This window comes from Oncorhynchus keta, chromosome 19 (assembly GCF_023373465.1).
Source record: "Oncorhynchus keta strain PuntledgeMale-10-30-2019 chromosome 19, Oket_V2, whole genome shotgun sequence".
Lineage (NCBI taxonomy): Eukaryota > Metazoa > Chordata > Actinopteri > Salmoniformes > Salmonidae > Oncorhynchus > Oncorhynchus keta.
The window spans coordinates 28,010,980-28,032,261 of NC_068439.1; the positions used below are offsets into that span (position 1 = coordinate 28,010,980).

Consider the following 21,282-nt stretch of genomic DNA (forward strand, 5'->3'; position numbering starts at 1 on the left):
AGTATTACACCTGTCCCCCCCTCCCCTCCTCCTCCTCCTGAAACAGACCAGAGATAAAAGGAGAGATAGGCCCACTAAGGGTTACTGGGGTTTAACGGGGAAGTGTAGCAGCATAAAGGGCACATTAAAAATTAATCAGCCCGGGTATTGAATCCTGTCACAGCCACGTCAGCTGGAAAGCTAAACCCAGGCAGGCATGGATACAATGAAACAGCCATTTGCAGTGTGGAGGAGGGCGGTCTCATGAGAATGAGACCTGAGACAAGAGAGGATCCTAGCATTTTCCACCCTGGTGTGTGTGTGTCCTGGTAGGAATGTCTCCCATAGGTTGAATACAGCTGCAGCTGGTGGGAAAGTGACCTCTGTCTGGAGTCCGGACACTTAGCAATGCAGAACTACAGTGCCTTGAAACATTGCTCTCCATTCAAATGAGTGTCTTTCTTCATGTTAGAGGGAAAAGCAGCACGAGAGGCTGGAGCGGCCAGTCGTATCTCAGAGGAAGAGATCAGATACTGTAGTGCAATAAGAACATCATCATCATTTCCACTGATTCTCTGGCATTATGTCTGCTGACTGGAGCACATTACAGGGTGATCTGGAGAATGCTGTTTAGTCTATTTCTACAGTATGACTGAGTAACACTGTGAAGTCTACTTCTACAGTACAACTCAGTAACACTGTGAAGTCTATTTCTACAGTATGACTGAGTAACACTGTGAAGTCTACTTCTACAGTACAACTCAGTAACACTGTGAAGTCTATTTCTACAGTATGACTGAGTAACACTGTGAAGTCTATTTCTACAGTATGACTGAGTAACACTGTGAAGTCTATTTGTACAGTACAACTGAGTAACACTGTGAAGTCTATTTCTACAGTATGACTGAGTAACACTGTGAAGTCTACTTCTACAGTACAACTCAGTAACACTGTGAAGTCTATTTGTACAGTACAACTGAGTAACACTGTGAAGTCTATTTCTACAGTATGACTGAGTAACACTGTGAAGTCTATTTCTACAGTATGACTGAGTAACACTGTGAAGTCTATTTGTACACTACAACTCAGTAACACCGTGAAGTCTATTTGTACAGTACAACTGAGTAACACTGTGAAGTCTATTTCTACAGTATGACTGAGTAACACTGTGAAGTCTACTTCTACAGTACAACTCAGTAACACTGTGAAGTCTATTTGTACAGTACAACTGAGTAACACTGTGAAGTCTATTTCTACAGTATGACTGAGTAACACTGTGAAGTCTATTTCTACAGTATGACTGAGTAACACTGTGAAGTCTATTTGTACACTACAACTCAGTAACACCGTGAAGTCTATTTGTACAGTACAACTGAGTAACACTGTGAAGACTATTTCTACAGTGTAAGGGTTTTCTTCTGGTGAAAGAGAACAGACTATACAAAACAAGAAAAGTGAAAACCTAAACAGTCCTATCTGGTGCAAACACAGAGAGAGGAACAATCACCCACAAAACCCAACACAAAACAGGCTACCTAAATATGGTTCCCAATCAGAGACAATGACTAACACCTGCCTCTGATTGAGAACCATATCAGGCCAAACATAGAAATAGACAAACCAGACACACAACATAGAATGCCCACCCAGCTCACGTCCTGACCAACACCAAAACAAGAAAAACACATACGAACGATGGACAGAACGTGACATACAGTATGACTGAGTAACACTGTGAAGTCTATTTCTACAGTATGAATGAGTAACACTGTGAAGTCTATTTCTACAGTACGACTGAGTAAGACTGTGAAGTCTAGTTCTACAGTATGACTGAGTAACACTGGGAAGTCTATTTCTACAGTATGACTGAGTAATGCTGTGAAGTCTATTTCTACAGTATGACTGAGTAACACTGTGAAGTCTATTTCTACAGTATGACTGAGTATCACTGTGAAGTCTATTTCTACAGTATGACTGAGTAACACTGTGAAGTCTATTTCTACAGTACAACTCAGTAACACTGTGAAGTCTATTTCTACAGTATGACTGAGTAACACTGTGAAGTCTATTTCTACAGTATGACTGAGCAACACTGTGAAGTCTATTTCTACAGTATGACTGAGTAACACTGTGAAGTCTATTTCTACAGTACGACTGAGTAACACTGTGAAGTCTATTTCTACAGTATGAGTGAGTAATGCTGTGAAGTCTATTTCTACAGTCTATTTCTACAGTATGACACTGTGAAGTCTATTTCTACAGTATGAGTAACACTGTGAAGTCTATTTCTACTGTATGACTGAGTAACGCTGTGAAGTCTATTTGTACAGTACGACTGAGCAACACTGTGAAGTCTATTTCTACAGTATGACTGAGTAACACTGTGAAGTCTATTTCTACAGTATGAGTAACACTGTGAAGTCTATTTCTACAGTACGACTGAGCAACACTGTGAAGTCTATTTCTACAGTACGACTGAGCAACACTGTGAAGTCTATTTCTACAGTACAACTGAGTAACACTGTGAAGTCTATTTCTATAGTATGACTGAGTAACACTGTGAAGTCTATTTCTACAGTATGACTGAGTAACGCTGTGAAGTCTATTTGTACAGTACGACTGCGCAACACTGTGAAGTCTATTTCTACAGTATGACTGAGTAACACTGTGAAGTCTATTTCTACAGTATGACTGAGTAACACTGTGAAGTCTATTTCTACAGTATGACTGAGTAACGCTGTGAAGTCTATTTGTACAGTACGACTGCGCAACACTGTGAAGTCTATTTCTACAGTATGACTGAGTAACACTGTGAAGTCTATTTCTACAGTACAACTCAGTAACACTGTGAAGTCTATTTGTACAGTACAACTGAGTAACACTGTGAAGTCTATTTCTACAGTATGACTGAGTATTACTGTGAAGTCTATTTCTACAGTATGACTGAGTAACACTGTGAAGTCTATTTCTACAGTATGACTGAGTAACGCTGTGAAGGCTATTTCTACAGTATGACTGAGTAACGCTGTGAAGTCTATTTGTACAGTACGACTGAGCAACACTGTGAAGTCTATTTCTACCGTATGACTGAGTAACGCTGTGAAGTCTATTTCTACAGTATGACTGAGTAACGCTGTGAAGTCTATTTCTACAGTACGACTGAGCAACACTGTGAAGTCTATTTCTACAGTATGACTGAGTAACACTGTGAAGTCTATTTCTACAGTATGAGTAACACTGTGAAGTCTATTTCTACAGTACGACTGAGCAACACTGTGAAGTCTATTTCTACAGTATGACTGAGTAACACTGTGAAGTCTATTTCTACAGTATGACTGAGTAACACTGTGAAGTCTATTTCTACAGTATGACTGAGTAATGCTGTGAAGTCTATTTCTACAGTATGACTGAGTAACACTGTGAAGTCTATTTCTACAGTATGACTGAGCAACACTGTGAAGTCTATTTCTACAGTATGACTGAGTAACACTGTGAAGTCTATTTCTACAGTACGACTGAGTAACACTGTGAAGTCTATTTCTACAGTATGACTGAGTAACACTGTGAAGTCTATTTCTACAGTATGACTGAGTAACACTGTGAAGTCTATTTCTACAGTATAACTGAGTAATGCTGTGCAGTCTATTTCTACAGTAAGACTGAGCAACACTGTGAAGTCTATTTCTACAGTATGACTGAGTAACACTGTGAAGTCTATTTATACAGTATGACTGAGTAACACTGTGAAGTCTATTTCTACAGTATGACTGAGTAACACTGTGAAGTCTATTTCTACAGTATGACTGAGTAACACTGTGAAGTCTATTTCTACAGTACGACTGAGTAACACTGTGAAGTCTATTTCTACAGTATGACTGAGTAACGCTGTGCAGTCTATTTCTACAGTAAGACTGAGCAACACTGTGAAGTCTATTTCTACAGTATGACTGAGTAACACTGTGAAGTCTATTTATACAGTATGACTGAGTAACACTGTGAAGTCTATTTCTACAGTATGACTGAGTAATGCTGTGAAGTCTATTTCTATGACAGTATGACTGAGTAACACACTGTGAAGTCTATTTCTACAGTATGACACTGTGAAGTCTATTTCTACAGACCTATGACTGTCACCATCAACACTGCGCTTATTGGACTCACCTGGACTCTTCCCTTTATTGCCCCGTCAGTATGACTGCTCCCCCATTTGTTCACTGTGAGCATTAATGTCTATTTCTTGTCCAGACGCTGTCCTGTCCTTTTCCATGAGCAAAATGTTCACTGTACCTGCTTCTATTTCTACCAGCCACAACTCTACAGTAACACTGTGAAGTCTATTTCTATAGTATAACTGAGTAATGCTGTGAAGTCTATTTCTACAGTATGACTGAGTAACACTGTGAAGTCTATTTCTACAGTATGACTGAGTAACACTGTGAAGTCTATTTCTACAGTATAACTGAGTAATGCTGTGAAGTCTATTTCTACAGTATGACTGAGTAACACTGTGAAGTCTATTTCTACAGTATGACTGAGTAACACTGTGAAGTCTATTTGTACAGTACAACTGAGTAACACTGTGAAGTCTATTTCTACAGTATGACTGAGTAACACTGTGAAGTCTATTTCTACAGTACAACTCAGTAACACTGTGAAGTCTATTTCTACAGTACAACTGAGTAACACTGTGAAGTCTATTTCTACAGTATGACTGAGTAACACTGTGAAGTCTATTTCTACAGTATGACTGAGTAATGCCGTGAAGTCTATTTCTACAGTATAACTGAGTAATGCTGTGAAGTCTATTTCTACAGTATTACTGAGTAACACTGTGCAGTCTATTTCTACAGTAAGACTGAGTAACACTGTGAAGTCTATTTCTACAGTATAACTGAGTAATGCTGTGAAGTCTATTTCTACAGTATGACTGAGTAACACTGTGAAGTCTATTTGTACAGTACGACTGAGTAACACTGTGAAGTCTATTTCTACAGTACGACTGAGTAACACTGTGAAGTCTATTACTACAGTACGACTGAGTAACACTGTGAAGTCTATTTCTACAGTATAACTGAGTAATGCTGTGAAGTCTATTTCTACAGTATGACTGAGTAACACTGTGAAGTCTATTTCTACAGTACGACTGAGTAACACTGTGAAGTCTATTACTACAGTACGACTGAGTAACACTGTGAAGTCTATTTCTACAGTATAACTGAGTAATGCTGTGAAGTCTATTTCTACAGTATGACTGAGTAACACTGTGAAGTCTATTTCTACAGTAAGACTGAGTAACACTGTGAAGTCTATTTCTACAGTACGACTGAGTAACACTGTGAAGTCTATTTCTACAGTACGACTGAGTAACACTGTGAAGTCTATTTCTACAGTACGACTGAGTAACACTGTGAAGTCTATTTCTACAGTACGACTGAGTAACACTGTGAAGTCTATTTCTACAGTACGACTGAGTAACACTGTGAAGTCTATTTCTACAGTACGACTGAGTAACACTGTGAAGTCTATTTCTACAGTACAACTGAGTAACACTGAGGTTTATTATTATGTATATTATATTATGTATATTATGTATATTTGTATTTATTATGTCAATGGGAACATTAAGGCAGTTATATACAACATGACATGACCTTTCATAACACTTTTCACAACACATTAAGTGTGTTCCCTCAGGCCACTACTCTACTACCACATATCTACAATAATCCATGTGTACGTGTGTGTAGAGTGTGTGTCTTATCATGTGTATGTGTGTATGTGCATGTGTGTGTGTCTCTTCACAGTCCCTGCTGTTCCATAAGGTGTATTGTTATCTGTTTTTTAACTCTGATTATACCGCTTGCATCAGTTACCTGATGTGGAATAGAGTTCCATGTAGCCCTGGCTCTATGTAGTACTGTGTGCCTCCCATAGTCTGTTCTGGACTCTGGGATCGCGAAGAGACCTCTGGTGGCATGTGGGGTATACAGGTATACATGGATACAAGTAGCCTGGGTGCATTCAGAACCTCTGAGCACTATTGCTGAAACCACATGTCAGTTTTGATCTCAATCCACTAAGAAAACAGACCTGACCAATTTATCACCATCATTTTATCACATCGACTCGGTCTGTCCTGCCTTCGTTATTCACTCTTTTATTTATTCCTTGTGTCACTACTTCCATTTATTTACTTTGATATTTCTCTGCATTGTTTGAAAGGACCCGTAACTAAGCGTTTCACTGTTAGTCTACACCTGTTGTTTACGAAAGCATGTGACAGGTACAGTTTTATATATTTCCTCCATCCATACCCTGCCTTCCCTCCAGCTTGCTCTGCCCTCCAGGAGCCATGTATCATGTCAATAACATTAGCAGGTATGTACACAGTACAGAGACGTTGCTGGCATTGCTCGGGCGGGAGGCAGCACGCCTCTGTCCATTTCCCCTCACAACTGGTTAGTTGAGTACTGCTGTAACAACAACAGAGGCAGATATAGAGAGAGACAACCAGCCAGGACAGCCTTAGTCCTCTTGCTATGTGTTTGTCACTGTGTTGAGATATTGGCTGCTAAAGCCAGTGGGGAAGCCAGATAGTTGATAACTATGGCTCTACACATTTACTGACATTTGTGGCTGCTTTGCGTGGTGTATTGTTGTCTCTAACTTCTTTGTCCTTTGTGCTGCTGTCTGTGCCCAATAATGTTTGTAGCTTGTTTTGTGTTGCTACCATGTTGTGCTGCTGCCATGCGGTGTTCTAATGTGTTGCTGCCATGCTATGTTGTTTTCTTAGGTCTCTCTTTATGTAGTGTTGTGGTGTCTCTCTTGTCATGACATCAAAACTATGAAATAACACTCATGTAGTAGCCAAACAAGTGTTAAACAAATCTAAATAGATTTTAGATTATTCAAAGTAGCCACCATTTGCCTTGATGACAGCTTTGCACACCAACGAGATCAGATCAGGGTTGGGTTATAAAAAAATATCTGAAACTTTGAACATCCCACAGACCACCATTAAATCCATTATTAAAAAATGGAATGAATATGGCACCACAACAAACCTGCCAAGAGAGGGCCACCCACCAAAACTCACGGACCAGGCAAGGAGGGCATTAATCAGAGAGGCAACAAAGAGACCAAAGATAACCCTGAAGGAGCTGCAAAGCTCCACAGCGGAGATTGGAGTATCTGTCCATAGAACCACTTTAAGCCATCTGGCACAAACCCAACACCTCTCATCACCATGAGAACACCATCCCCACAGTGAAGCATGATGGGGCAGGATGTTTTTCCATTCTCCAGCATGAAGGAATGATGGATGGCGCTAAATAGAGGGAAATTCTTGAGGCAAACCTGTTTCAGTCTTCCAGGGTTTTGAGACTGGGACGGAGGTTCACCTTCCAGCAGGACAATGACCCTAAGCATACTGCTAAAGCAACACTTGAGTGGTTTAAGGGGAAACATTTTTAAATGTCTTGGAATGGCCTTGTCAAAGCCCAGACCTCAATCCAATTGAGAATCTGCGGTATGACTTAAAGATTGCTATCCACCACCGGAACCCATCCAACTTGAAGGACTTGGAGCAGTTTTGCCTTGAAGAATGGGCAAAAATCACAGTGGCTAGATGTACCAAGCTTATAGAGACATACAGAAAGAGACTTGCAGCTGTAATTGCTGCAAAAGGTGGGGGGAGGGTGGGGGTGGGGAGGGGGGTGAATAGTTCTGTTTTTTTGTCTTATTTCTTGTTTATTTCACAAAAAAATATTTTGCAACTTCAAAGTGTTATGTAAATCAAATGATACAAACCCCCCAAAAGTCCATTTTAATTCCAGGTTGAAAGGCAACAAAATAGGAAAAATCCCAGCCCTTGTCCCCGCAGGAGGCCTTTTGGTAGGCGGTCATTGTAAGGATTCGCCATTTTTTTTCAATTTTCGCCTAAAATTACATACCCAAATGTAACTGCCTGTAGTTCAGGCCCTGAAACAAGGATATGCATATTCTTGGTACCATTTGAAAGGCAACTTTGAAGTTTGTGGAAATGTGAAAGGAATGTTGGAGAATATAACACAATAGATCTGGTAAAAGATCATACAAAGAAAAAAACAACCGTTCTTTTGTATTTTTTTTGTACCATCATATTTGAAATGCAAGGGAAAGGCCATAATGTATTACTCCAGCCTAGGTGCAATTTAGATTTTGACCACTAGATGGCAGCAGTGTATGTGCAAAGTATTAGACTGATCCAACAAACCATTGCATTCCTGTTCAAAATATTGTATCAAGACTGCCCAAATGTGCCTAATTTGTTTATTAACTAACATGCCTACTTAAATAAAGGTTAAATAAAAATATATATTTATAAATGTAGACTATTATCAACAAGTGTGCTCTGTTTTGTTACCTTCTTTCTCTACCTCAGCAGGTTCTCCTTTCCTCAATACACACACTTACACAAGACAGTATAAGCCAAACATGAGTCTGTGGGTAATAAAATGATGATGATGATGATGATGATGATGATGATGATGATGATGATGATGATGATGATGATGATGATGATGTCTGTGTCCATGGACTACCAAAGGATACTGCAGGCAGCATGTTAATGAGGGGCTAATCACTCACCCAACACAGAGACACGATGAGCATCTCTCACAATAACACGGGTGACATCAGTCACATAACTCCACTTTGTCAGAGCCTTTAATCAGCTGTGTCTAACGGCAGAGCAGACTGACAAAAAAGCAAGTAAGGAGATTGGTGAATTGGAAATTATAATGGTGAAATGAGGATCTGTAGTGTGTGAGAAGAAAGAAGCATAGCGAGGGAGTGAAGAGCGGGAGAGATGATAAAGACATGTAGAGTGTCTGTGAAAAGAGAACAGAAGAGCAAAGAAGAGAAAGGCCCTCCACCCAGCTGAGGGTAATTAGATCCATAGTGTGAGGTCACAGCAAGTGGAGGAATCTTCCTGGGCCTCTCTTAGCTTCTGTGGACCAGATGGGACTATGACTATATTCTCTCCCTCTCCCCTCCCCTCACCTCCCCTTCAAATTCAAATAAAATAGACTACTACAGCCGAAAGGAGAGGCTAGACTCCAAACATCCCCTTGAACTTGGGGCGGCAGCGTATCCTAGTGGTTAGAGCGTTGGACTCGCAACCGGAAGGTTGCGAGTTCAAACCCCCGAGCTGACAAGGTCTGTCGTTCTGCCCCTGAACAGGCAGTTAACCCACTGTTCCCAGGCCGTCATTGAAAATAAGAATATGTTCTTAACTGACTTGCCTGGTTAAATGAAGGTAAAAAATAAATAAAAAACACATAAAAAAAAAACATTTAAAGCATGTTGCTTATTCATGGATTTCTGGTGACATATTACTCCCTCTGATGGAATTCTATTAGAATTCTCTGGCAATAACATCCTCCTAGCTGAGAGAAAGCGTAATGATGTGGAACATGGAATGCTAAGCATATCATAACAATAGCAGTTGCACTCCAATGCTTCCAAATTGACTGTTTGATTCATCTCTCTTTCTCTCAGAGTAATTTTTACAATGATGTTATTCTCTTGTTAAAAACGAATAAGTGCTTGAACTTTTAGTCTCCATGTGGACTCTGGGAATGCCTGTTTGGCTTGCTTCTGGGATTCTGGGATTGCCTGTTGGTAAAAACTAAATTCATATGAGTTGACCTGAAGAAATCACTCACTCACTATCTGCCAAGTAAACACTCTTCATATTAAATTATGATATTGACTTGATCATGTTGATATGTGAGTGTGTGCTGTTTATACATTTATACTTTTCACATGAGAGCAGTTCAAATGACTGCTTGGTATGTATGATGATTGTCAGAGACATGGGATGTGACACATTACTACTACACCACACCAATCAGAACCCCCCTTCTACCACCACTGCGATAATCAAAACGCTGTCTTGTTCTCTCCTCCCTCTGTCCTCTCCTCACTAATCTCCACCCTCCTCTCCTCTCCTTCCTTCCTCCCTCTGTCCCGTCCACCCTCTCTTCCCTCTGTTCTTTCCTTTATGTCCTCTCCGCCCTCCTCTCATCCCTCTGTCCTTTTCACCCTCCTCTCTCCTCTACTCCCTCTGTCCTATACTCCTCTCTTCCCCCCCATCTATCCTCACCCCCCCGTCTATCCTCTCCTCCCGCTGTCTGTCCTATCCTCCTCTCTCCTCTCCTCCCCCCGTCTGTCCTTGCCTCCCCCGTCTGTCCTCGCCTCGCCCATCTGTCCTTCGCCTCCCCCGTCTGTCCTCGCCTCCCCCCGTCTGTCCTCTCCTCCCCCATCTGTCCTCTCCTCCCCGTCTGTCCTCGCCTCCCCCCGTCTGTCCTCGCCTCCCCCGTCAGTCCTCTCCTCCCCCCGTCTGTCCTCTCCTGTTCTCTCCCCCTGTCTGTCCTCGCCTCCCCCCGTCTGTCCTCTCCTGTCCTCTCCTCCCCCCGTCTGTCCTCGCCTCCCCCGTCTGTCCTCGCCTCGCCCCGTCTGTCCTTCGCCTCCCCCGTCTGTCATCGCCTACCCCCGTCTGTCCTCTCCTCCCCCGTCTGTCCTCTCCTCCCCCCCGTCTGTCCTCTCCTCTCCCCGTCAGTCCTCTTCCCCCCGTCTGTCCTCGCCTCCCCTGTCTGTCCTCGCCTCCCCTGTCTGCCCCCCGTCTGTCCTCGCCTCCCCCCGTCTGTCCTCGCCTCCCGCCGTCTGTCCTCTCCTCCCCCGTCTGTCCTCGCCTCCCCGTCTGTCCTCTCCTCCCCCCGTCTGTCCTCTCCCCCCGTCTGTCCTCACCTCCCCCCGTCTGTCCTCTCCTGTCCTCTCCTCCCCCGTCTGTCTTCGCCTCCCCGTCTGTCCTCTCCTCCCCCGTCTGTCCTCTCCTCCCCCCGTCTGTCCTCGCCTCCCCCGTCTGTCCTCGCCTCCCGCCGTCTGTCCTCGCCTCCCCCCGTCTGTCCTCTCCTCCCCGTCTGTCCTCGCCTCCCCGTCTGTCCTCTCCTCCCCCCCGTCTGTCCTCTCCTCCCCCGTCTGTCCTCGCCTCCCCCCGTCTGTCCTCGCCTCCCCCCGTCTGTCCTCGCCTCCCCCCGTCTGTCCTCTCCTCCCCCCGTCTGTCCTCGCCTCCCCCTGTCTGTCCTCGCCTCCCCCGTCTGTCCTCGCTCCCCCCGTCTGTCCTCTCCTCCCCCCGTCTGTCCTCTCCTACCCCCCGTCTGTCCTCTCCTCCCCCCGTCTGTCCTCGCCTCCCCCCGTCTGTCCCTCGCCTCCCCCCCGTCTGTCCTCGCCTCCCCCCGTCTGTCCTCGCCTCCCCCCGTCTGTCCTCGCCTCCCCCGTCTGTCCTCGCCTCCCCCCGTCTGTCCTCGCCTCCCCCGTCTGTCCTCGCCTCCCCCCGTCTGTCCTCTCCTCCCCCCGTCTGTCCTCTCCTCCCCCGTCTGTCCTCGCCTCCCCCCGTCTGTCCTCTCCTCCCCCCGTCTGTCCTCGCCTCCCGCCGTCTGTCCTATCCTCCTCTCCTCCCCCCGTCTGTCCTCGCCTCCCCCCGTCTGTCCTCGCCTCCCCCTTCTCCTCTCCACCCTCCTCTCCTTCCTCTGTCCTCCTTTCCTCCCTCAAGGCGCCAGCATGCTTCAGTTCGGCTGGCGGCTAGCTTATGTCGGCTAGGCAAACAAAACGAGTGTGCTCGCATAAAAAGCGGCAAAAGTACCGTATGTGCATTTTGAGTCTGAATTTATATACGATAACTCAAGAAATCTGTCATATATTTTTATGCATATTTATGCTGAGGAGATCTTATTCGCACAATTTTACATTTATTGAAGAATCCTTACAGTCCTTACAGTTGACCAATCAGAGACGAAGGAGCATTGTAACGGCGTTCTTCGTTTGTCGAAAGAGAGTCGGACCGAAATGCAGCGTAGTGGTTACTCATGACTTTAATAGAAAAAGTGACATAACGATACAAAATAACAAAACAACAGACGGAACGTGAAACCTATTACAGCCTATCTGGTGAAACTGCACAGAGACAGGAACAATCACCCACGAAATACACAGCGAAACCCAGGCTACCTAAATACGGTTCCCAATCAGAGACAACGAGTATCACCTGACTCTGATTGAGAACCCCCTCAGGCAGCCAAGCCTATGCAACACCCCTACTCAGCCGTAATCCCAGTAATTACAAAAACCCCAATACGAACCACAACATATAAACCCATGTCACACCCTGGCTTGACCAAACATAAAACGAAAACACAAAATACAATGACCAAGGCGTGACAGAATCCCCCCCCCTAAGGTGCGGACTCCCGGACGCACCTCAAAACCATAGGGAGGGTCCGGGTGGGCGTCTGTCCATGGTGGCGGTTCCGGCTCGGGACGTGGACCCCACTCCATTAATGTCCTAGTTCCTCCCCTTCGCGTCCTGGGATAATCCACCCTCGCCGCCGACCATGGCCTAATAGTCCTCACCCAGAACCCCACAGAACTGAGGAGCAGCTCGTGACTGAGGGGCATCTCGGGACTGAGGGACTGAGAGGAACTGAGGGGAAGCCCAGTACTGAGAGGAAGCCCAGTACTGAGAGGAAGCCCAGTACTGAGAGGAAGCCCAGTACAGAGATGAAGCTCAGGTAGGTAGTAGGCGCCGGTAGATCCTGGCTGGCTGGCGGATCTGGAAGATTCAGGTTGACTAGCAGATCTGGAAGATTCTGGTTGACTAGCAGATCTGGAAGATTCTGGTTAACTGGCAGATCTGGAAGAGAACGGTTGACTGGCAGATGTGGAAGAATCTGGTTGTCTGGCAGATCTAGAAGATCATGGCTAACTGGCGGATCCTGGCTGACTGGCGGATCCTGGCCGACTGGCGGATCCTGGCCGACTGGCAGATCCTGGCCGACTGGCAGATCCTGGCCGACTGGCACTTCTGGCGGATCCTGGCTGACTGGCGGATCCAGGCTGACTGGTGGATCTAACTGATCCTGACAGACTGGCGACGCTGGGCAGACTGGCGGAGCTGGGCAGACTGGCGGCGCTGGGCAGACTGGCGGTGCTGGGCAGACTGGCGGCGCTGGGCAGACTGGCGATGCTGGGCAGACTGGCGACGCTGGGCAGACTGGCGGTGCTGGGCAGACTGGCAGCACTGGGCAGACTGGCGGCGCTGGGCAGACTGGGAGCACTGGCGGCGCTGGGCAGACTGGCGGCACTGGCGGCGCTGGGCAGGCGGGAGACTCCGGCAGCGCAGTAGAGGAGAAAGGCTCTGGCTGCGCTAAACAGGCGGGAGACTCCAGCAGCGCAGGAGAGGAGAAAAGCGCTGGCTGCGCTGAACAGGCGAGGCGCACTGAAAGCCTGGTGCGTTGTGCTGGAACTGGTGGTACTGGATCGAGGACACGCACAGGCAGCCTGGTGCGTGGAGCTGCTACCGGAGGACTGGAGTGTGGAGGTGGCACAGGATGGGCTAGACCGTGAAGGCGTACTGGAGATCTTGAGAGCAGTGTTGGCACAGGACGTGCAAGGCTAGGGATGTGCACAGGAGGCTTAGTGCGTGAGGCTGGCACATTTTTCACCAGCCGACTAACACGCACCTCAGGACGAGTATGGAGCGCTGACCCAGGTGCCATTAAATCCCCGACACGATCCGTCGGACGAATATCGTATCTATAGCACCATACTAGCAACTCCCTCATTACTCTCTCCTCCACTTTCCCCATTAACTCCTTCACAGTCTCTGCTTCGCTCACCTCTAACACCGGCTCTGGTTCTGGTCTCCTCCTTGGCTCCTCACGATAAACAAGGAGAGTTGGCTCAGGTCTATCTCCTGACTCAGCCATACTCTCCCTGAGCCCCCCCCCAAGAAATTTTTGGGGCTGGTTCTCAGGCTTCCATCCGCTACGCCGTGCTGCCTCCTCATATCTGCGCCTCTCAGCTTTCGCCGCCTCCAGTTCTTCCTTGGGGCGGCGATATTCTCCAGGCTGAGCCCAGGGTCCTTTACCGTCCAGTTCTTCCTCCCATGTCCATTTCTCCAGGTGTCCCACTGCAGCTGCTCTTCACGATTAACAGGGAGAGTAGGCTCAGGTCTGACTCCTGACTCTGCTACTCTCTCCTGAGCCCCCAATAAATATTTGGGGGTGACTTTCGGGTTTTGCTCTGCGCTGCCGTCTCTTTCTTTTCGATGCCATTCGCCTATAGCCCTCTTCGCACTGTTCCAGCGAATCCCAGGCGGGCTCCTGCACTCTCTCTGGGTCGGCCACCCACCTGTCTATTTCTTCCCACGTCGTATACTCCATGCCTCTGCTGTCCATAACTTCCTCCTTTCGCTGCTGCCTGTTAACACGCTGCTCGGTCCGAGTGTGGTGGGTGATTCTGTAACGGCGTTCTTCGTTTGTAGAAAGAGAGTCGGACCGAAATGCAGCGTAGTGGTTACTCATGACTTTAATAGAAAAAGTGACACATGAAATAACGATACAAACTACAAAACAACAAACGGAACGTGAAACCTAATTACAGCCTATCTGGTGAAACTACACAGAGACAGGAACAATCACCCACGAAATACACAGCGAAACCCAGGCTACCTAAATACGGTTCCCAATCAGAGACAACGAGTATCACCTGACTCTGATTGAGAACCCCCTCAGGCAGCCAAGCCTATGCAACACCCCTACTCAGCCGTAATCCCAGTAATTACAAAAACCCCAATACGAACCACAACATATAAACCCATGTCACACCCTGGCTTGACCAAACATAAAACGAAAACACAAAATACAATGACCAAGGCGTGACAAGCATAGACTTTGTCTATCGAACTTTGGCTGGTCTCAAGAAAGAAATTGTGCGCCGAACAGCCGAAAAACCCCTCACCAAAGTCCAAAACTCTTCTGAACTGTATTGGCTGGGAAGCATGCAGATACTTCTAGTAGAAGCACTAAAAGGACAGCCATCTACTCTACCCTAGACAAAGACTGGTTAACCATCTCTTACCAGAAAACACAGGTGGCCTCACATCACTCAGACCCAGAAACAGGAGGGCTCCACCTCACCACGCAGACCCAGAAACAGGAGGGCTCCACCTCACATCACTCAGACCCAGAAACAGGAGGGCTCCACCTCACATCACTCAGACCCAGAAACAGGAGGGCTCCACCTCACATCACTCAGACCCAGAAACAGGAGGGCTCCACCTCACATCACTCAGACCCAGAAACAGGAGGGCTCCACCTCACATCACTCAGACCCAGAAACAGGAGGGCTCCACAGCAGCCTCTGTTCATGTTATGCATGAAATCTGTGTGTCTCTGAAAAAGCTCCGCAAAGGGTTAAATAGACTCTGCACACTGTGATGTATGCTTCCTCCCTCCCCTGTGCATCAATGTTTCCAGCCTTAGGTCTTAGTCAAGTCTTTGACTATCTCTGAAAGAGCTAACCCAGACGTTTCCAGCCTCCTGTATCATCTTCATCTACAGTATATATACAAGATGATAATAATCAGATCTGAATGCTCATATCGGAGTATGTCTGAAACTGGGAGAGAGACTGCTGCAAGTCAATTACATTGCAAAGCTAATTGAGGCATATATTAGTCAATCACACAGCACCACCGCCCTGATAATCATAGTGTGGAATTTAGATATTTTCTCCTTCTGTAGTTCCCCGTTACGATACGCATCAATACTTTCTATTTCACTTCATCACTGTGATGTCTGGAGATGATTACTGGTCTTCATTTAGAATGGATTACTCTGGAACAACACGCTAACACACAATGTTCCTGGGATTATGGAGGAAGGGAGGGAAGGAGAGATAGAGAAAAAGAGGGGGGAGTAGTGGCAGAGAATGGGAGAAAGAAAGAAAGAAAGAAAGAAAGAAAGAAAGAAAGAAAGAATGAAAGCATGGCCAATCCTTCAAGATATCCACATTGTTTCATTCTGCCAATGGGGGTTTCTTATCAAAACGCTGCCAGGACCATTATGAAAGGATATGGTAATTAACAAAAACACACACACACACGGAGGTAAAAAGGCGTGTTGAGCAGCGAGGCAATATAATGTGTCTGTTGAGGGGGTATTTACATAGCCTTGCAGAGCACTTCTCACATTCAACAAATTAACTCTCTGCTCAGGTGACAAAGATGATTATAAAAGAGAAAATATCCCCTTAGCATCCCATAATATATACTCCACATCCTGTCTGCTTGGCCTGCTTCCTTTCAACATGTTGCGAAATATGTTCTTCAAATGAGACACGTTTCGATGAAAGTTAGATGTGTTTTATTTTCCCAAGGGGAAAGTATCTCGACTCCCTCTGCTCTCTTTAAAATAGGGATAAAAAAACAGACAGAGAGGAAGGGCGAGAGAAAAAGAAAGGGAGAGAGAGTGAGAGAATGTTTATGAGGCGTTCTGTGATCATGATGAGTGGAGTTGGGTTTTATTGAAATGAGGAGGAAGAGCAGAAGCGGTTCGCTGCAGACGTGAGAAGAAAGGATGGAGAAAAATAAAGAGAAGCTAATGAGCTGTGTGTATTACAGTGTCCGCTCCCTCACATTTGACGCCTCTCACCCACCCCGTCCTCCTCTACAGAGACTATTAACACTGTTGTCACGTCAATTAGTCGGTGAGGACAGGCAGAACACACACAGCATTCGATAAACAGATGGTGGATTTTTCTACTCGTGGCACTATTAAAAAGGAATACAGTTCAAAACAAGAGGAAATTAGCCTCATAACTTCTACTGTACTGTGTAGGCTACCATAAATTATCCTAACGGTTTATTACATCCATATATGAACATTTTTATTCATGCTCATTGCTTTTATCTCACAAAATACATGTTGAAATGTTATATTGTTGTGTCAACATTTGCAAACCAAACACTAAACTACACATGTGTTTATAGAAGACTTGGAGGGGAGCTTGGACTAGTTTCTGTAAGAATGAACCAAACACCCCAAGGGGATTCAATACACAGTTCTACGATTCAAGTGTGTCAGAGCTCCCTCACATTGCATTGTACTTAAAGATACTCCAGCAGACTATGGCCAATTATTCACTCATCTCTCTCTCTCTCTCTCTCTCTCTCTCTCTCTCTCTCTCTCTCTCTCTCTCTCACACACACACACACACACACACACACACACACACCTCTCTGAGGTGACCAAACTGCCGTTGCCTGACGCCAAATTGAATCCACTCGCCATGAAACTGCTTCAAAATGGACATTCTTCAAATAACAGGTTTTCATACAAATGTCATTTTCAATACAAATGTCTGAAATCTATTTTCCCGCATCTCCGTTTAGCTCTTTGTCAGTGAATATGATTGTATGCTTCATTGAGATTCTCTGTATCACTCCGGCGGAAATGGTTTTAGAACTGCCACGGGAGTGTTTTTAGTCGTGAAGTTGATTTTCTCTGAATCACCCGCGCCTTTTTCAGATCACACAAATTCATATTATCTCTCTCTCTCTCCTCAGCTAGTGTGTTTGTGCATTGAAAAGGTGAAAGAGTGCCTTTCCCAGTCGCAAGAGTCAGAGCAAATGCGGTAGTGGCAAGCAACATAACTAGAGTGATCCCAGTAGTGAACTTACTGGCCAATCACTTCTCTTTCTTCTTTTGCTGTGACTCACCATGCACACAGCTCTGATAGGTCTATTCATCTCACAGTCAGCCCAACAGACTGACAAACTGCATTGTAAATGCAGGCGGCACTGCAGTAATGCATACCTGTATACCATTCATCTGAGTGACTCAGCCAGCACAGCACAGGCTCTTCACAATCCCCATTCCTTCTCCGCCATGCACAGCACAGACTGACAAAGTGCCTCAGGTATCACAGATACATAAAACAGGCGGATCAGACAATTAACACGCTTACGCGCAAACACATGTGCGCACACACACACACATATATACAGTGCCTTTGGAAAGTATTCAGACCCCTAGAATTTTTCCAAACGTTGTTATGTTACAGCCTTATTCTAAAATGGATTAAATAAATAAAAATCCTCAGCTATTTACACACAACACCCCATAATGACAAAGCAAAAACAGTTTTTTATACATTTTTGCAAATGTATTAAAAGTTTAAAACAGAAATACCTTATTTATATAAGTATTCAGACCCTTTGCTATGAGACTTGAAATTGAGCTCAGGTGCATTCTGGAGACAGGATCGTGTTGAGGCACAGATCTGGCGAAGGGTACCAAAACAATTCTGCAGCATTGAAGGTCGCCAACAACACGGTTGCCTCCATCATTCTTAATTGGAAGAAGTTTGGAACCACCAAGACTCTTCCTAGAGCTGGCCGCCCAGCCAAACTGAGCAATCGGGGGAGAAGGGAATTTGGTCAGGGAGGTGACTAAGAACCCGATGGTCACTCTGACAGAGCTCCAGAGATCCTCTGCGGGGATGGGAGAACCTTCCAGAAGGGCAACCATCTCTACAGCATTCAACCCATATCAGGCCTTTATGGTAGAGTGGCCAGACAGAAGCCGCTCCTCAGTAAAAAGCACATGACAGCCTGCTTGGAGTTTGCCAAAAGGAACATAAAGACTCTCATTGTGAGGTATTGTGTGTCGATTGATGAGGGAAAAAATGATTTCATCTATTTTAGAATAAGGCTGTAACCTAACAAAATGTGGAAAAAGTCAAGGGGTCTGAATATGTTCCGAAGGCACTGTACACACACTGAAGTACAGACAGTCACGGACTACAAGAAGAAACCCAGCCCAGTCACGGACCAGGATGTCTTGCTCCCAGGCAGACTAAATAACTTTTTTTGCCCGCTTTGAGGACAATACAGTGCCACTGACACGGCCTGCAACGAAAACATGCGGTCTTTCCTTCACTGCAGCCGAGGTGAGTAAGACATTTAAACGTGTTAACCCTCGCAAGGCTGCAGGCCCAGACGGCATCCCCAGCCGCGCCCTCAGAGCATGCGCAGACCAGCTGGCCGGTGTGTTTACGGACATATTCAATCAATCCCTATACCAGTCTGCTGTTCCCACATGCTTCAAGAGGGCCACCATTGTTCCTGTTCCCAAGAAAGCTAAGGTAACTGAGCTAAACGACTACCGCCCCGTAGCACTCACTTCCGTCATCATGAAGTGCTTTGAGAGAATAGTCAAGGACCATATCACCTCCACCCTACCTGACACCCTAGACCCACTCCAATTTGCTTACCGCCCAAATAGGTCCACAGACGATGCAATCTCAACCACACTGCACACTGCCCTAACCCACCTGGACAAGAGGAATACCTATGTGAGAATGCTGTTCATCGACTACAGCTCGGCATTCAACACCATAGTACCCTCCAAGCTCGTCATCAAGCTCGAGACCCTGGGTCTCGACCCCGCCCTGTGCAACTGGGTACTGGACTTCCTGACGGGCCGCCCCCAGGTGGTGAGGGTAGGCAACAACATCTCCTCCCCGCTGATCCTCAACACGGGGCCCCACAAGGGTGCGTTCTGAGCCCTCTCCTGTACTCCCTGTTCACCCACGACTGCGTGGCCACGCACGCTCCAACTCAATCATCAAGTTTGCGGACGACACAACAGTGGTAGGCTTGATTACCAACAATGACGAGACGGCCTACAGGGAGGAGGTGAGGGCCCTCGGAGTGTGGTGTCAGGAAAATAACCTCACACTCAACGTCAACAAAACTAAGGAGATGATTGTGGACTTCAGGAAACAGCAGAGGGAACACCCCCTATCCATATCGATGGAACAGTAGTGGAGAGGGTAGCAAGTTTTAAGTTCCGCATACACATCACAGACAAACTGAATTGGTCCACCCACACTGACAGCGTCGTGAAGAAGGCGCAGCAGCGCCTCTTCAACCTCAGGAGGCTGAAGAAATTCGGCTTGTCACCAAAAGCACTCACAAACTTCTACAGATGCACAATCGAGAGCATCCTGGCAGGCTGTATCACCGCCTGGTACGGCAACTGCTCCACCCTCAACCGTAAGGCTCTCCAGAGGGTAGTGAGGTCTGCACAACGCATCACCGGGGCAAACTACCTGCCCTCCAGGACACCTACACCACCCGATGTTACAGGAAGGCCATAAAGATCATCAAGGACATCAACCACCCGAACCACTGCCTGTTCACCCCGCTATCATCCAGAAGGCGAGGTCAGTACAGGTGCATCAAAGCTGGGACCGAGAGACTGAAAAACAGCTTCTATCTCAAGGCCATCAGACTGTTAAACAGCCACCCCTAACATTGAGTGGCTGCTGCCAACACACTGTCATTGACACTGACCCAACTCCAGCCACTTTAATAATGGGAATAGATGGGAAATTATGTAAATATATCACTAGCCACTTTAAACAATGCTACCTTATATAATGTTACTTACCCTACATTATTCATCTCATATGCATACGTATATACTGTACTCTACATCATCGACTGCATCCTTATGTAATACATGTATCACTAGCCACTTTAACTATGCCACTTTGTTTACTTTGTCTACATACTCATCTCATATGTATATACTGTACTCGATACCATCTACTGTATGCTGCTCTGTACCATCACTCATTCATATATCCTTATGTACATATTCTTTATCCCCTTACACTGTGTATAAGACAGTAGTTTTGGAATTGTTAGTTAGATTACTTGTTGGTTATCACTGCATTGTCGGAACTAGAAGCACAAGCATTTCGCTACACTCGCATTAACATCTGCTAACCATGTGTATGTGACAAATAAAATGTGATTTGATTTGATTTGATTTCCTAAAACAGACAATGAACAAGCTCCTACCTGCAGTTAGGTGGCGGGTCCAAGGTTATCTCAGCCAGCTCCTTCTGAATCCTGGGGAATGAGGAGGAACACACATTACACACACACTTTATATACATTACACACAAACATCACATACAGATTAAATATACGTAATGCTAAACCCACACAGACACACGCGACATACTAGCTAGCCGGTGTGTTGTAAAATCCTGTCTACACACTGAATAACTTATTGATTTCCTAATGAGCTCCTAGCATTGTGATTGAATACAGGAATACATCCTGTCAAGCTATATCAATATAGGGACGCACTGTTGAATTCCTCCTCTTGTTTCATGGGCCTGCGCAAATTGACATTGACTACAGACAGGCCTTGCTGTGTAAAAGAGTCATATTTGCTTTCTGGACAAATCAACTATGAATCTGATATTGAGATGAGTATTTTAATGACTAGGGTGGAATAAATCTGACTGGTTTAGTCTCTCTCTCTCTCTCTCTCCTCCCCTACTCTCCCCTCCCTCTTTCTATCCTTCCCTCTCTCTTACTTTCTCCCCCTTCCTCTCTCC

At 45.8% G+C, this 21,282-nt stretch overlaps 1 protein-coding gene across 1 annotated transcript in view; it reads right to left on the reverse strand.

Annotated features, from left to right (window-relative positions):
- Nucleotides 1-21,282, reverse strand: part of LOC118398036 (ubiquitin-conjugating enzyme E2 E2-like) — a 48,224-nt gene that overhangs the window by 24,458 nt on the left and 2,484 nt on the right. The window contains exon 2 of the mRNA XM_035792996.2: nucleotides 20,735-20,785. Within this exon, the coding sequence (XP_035648889.1) occupies nucleotides 20,735-20,785 (51 nt within the window). The remainder of the gene's footprint in view (nucleotides 1-20,734; nucleotides 20,786-21,282) is intronic.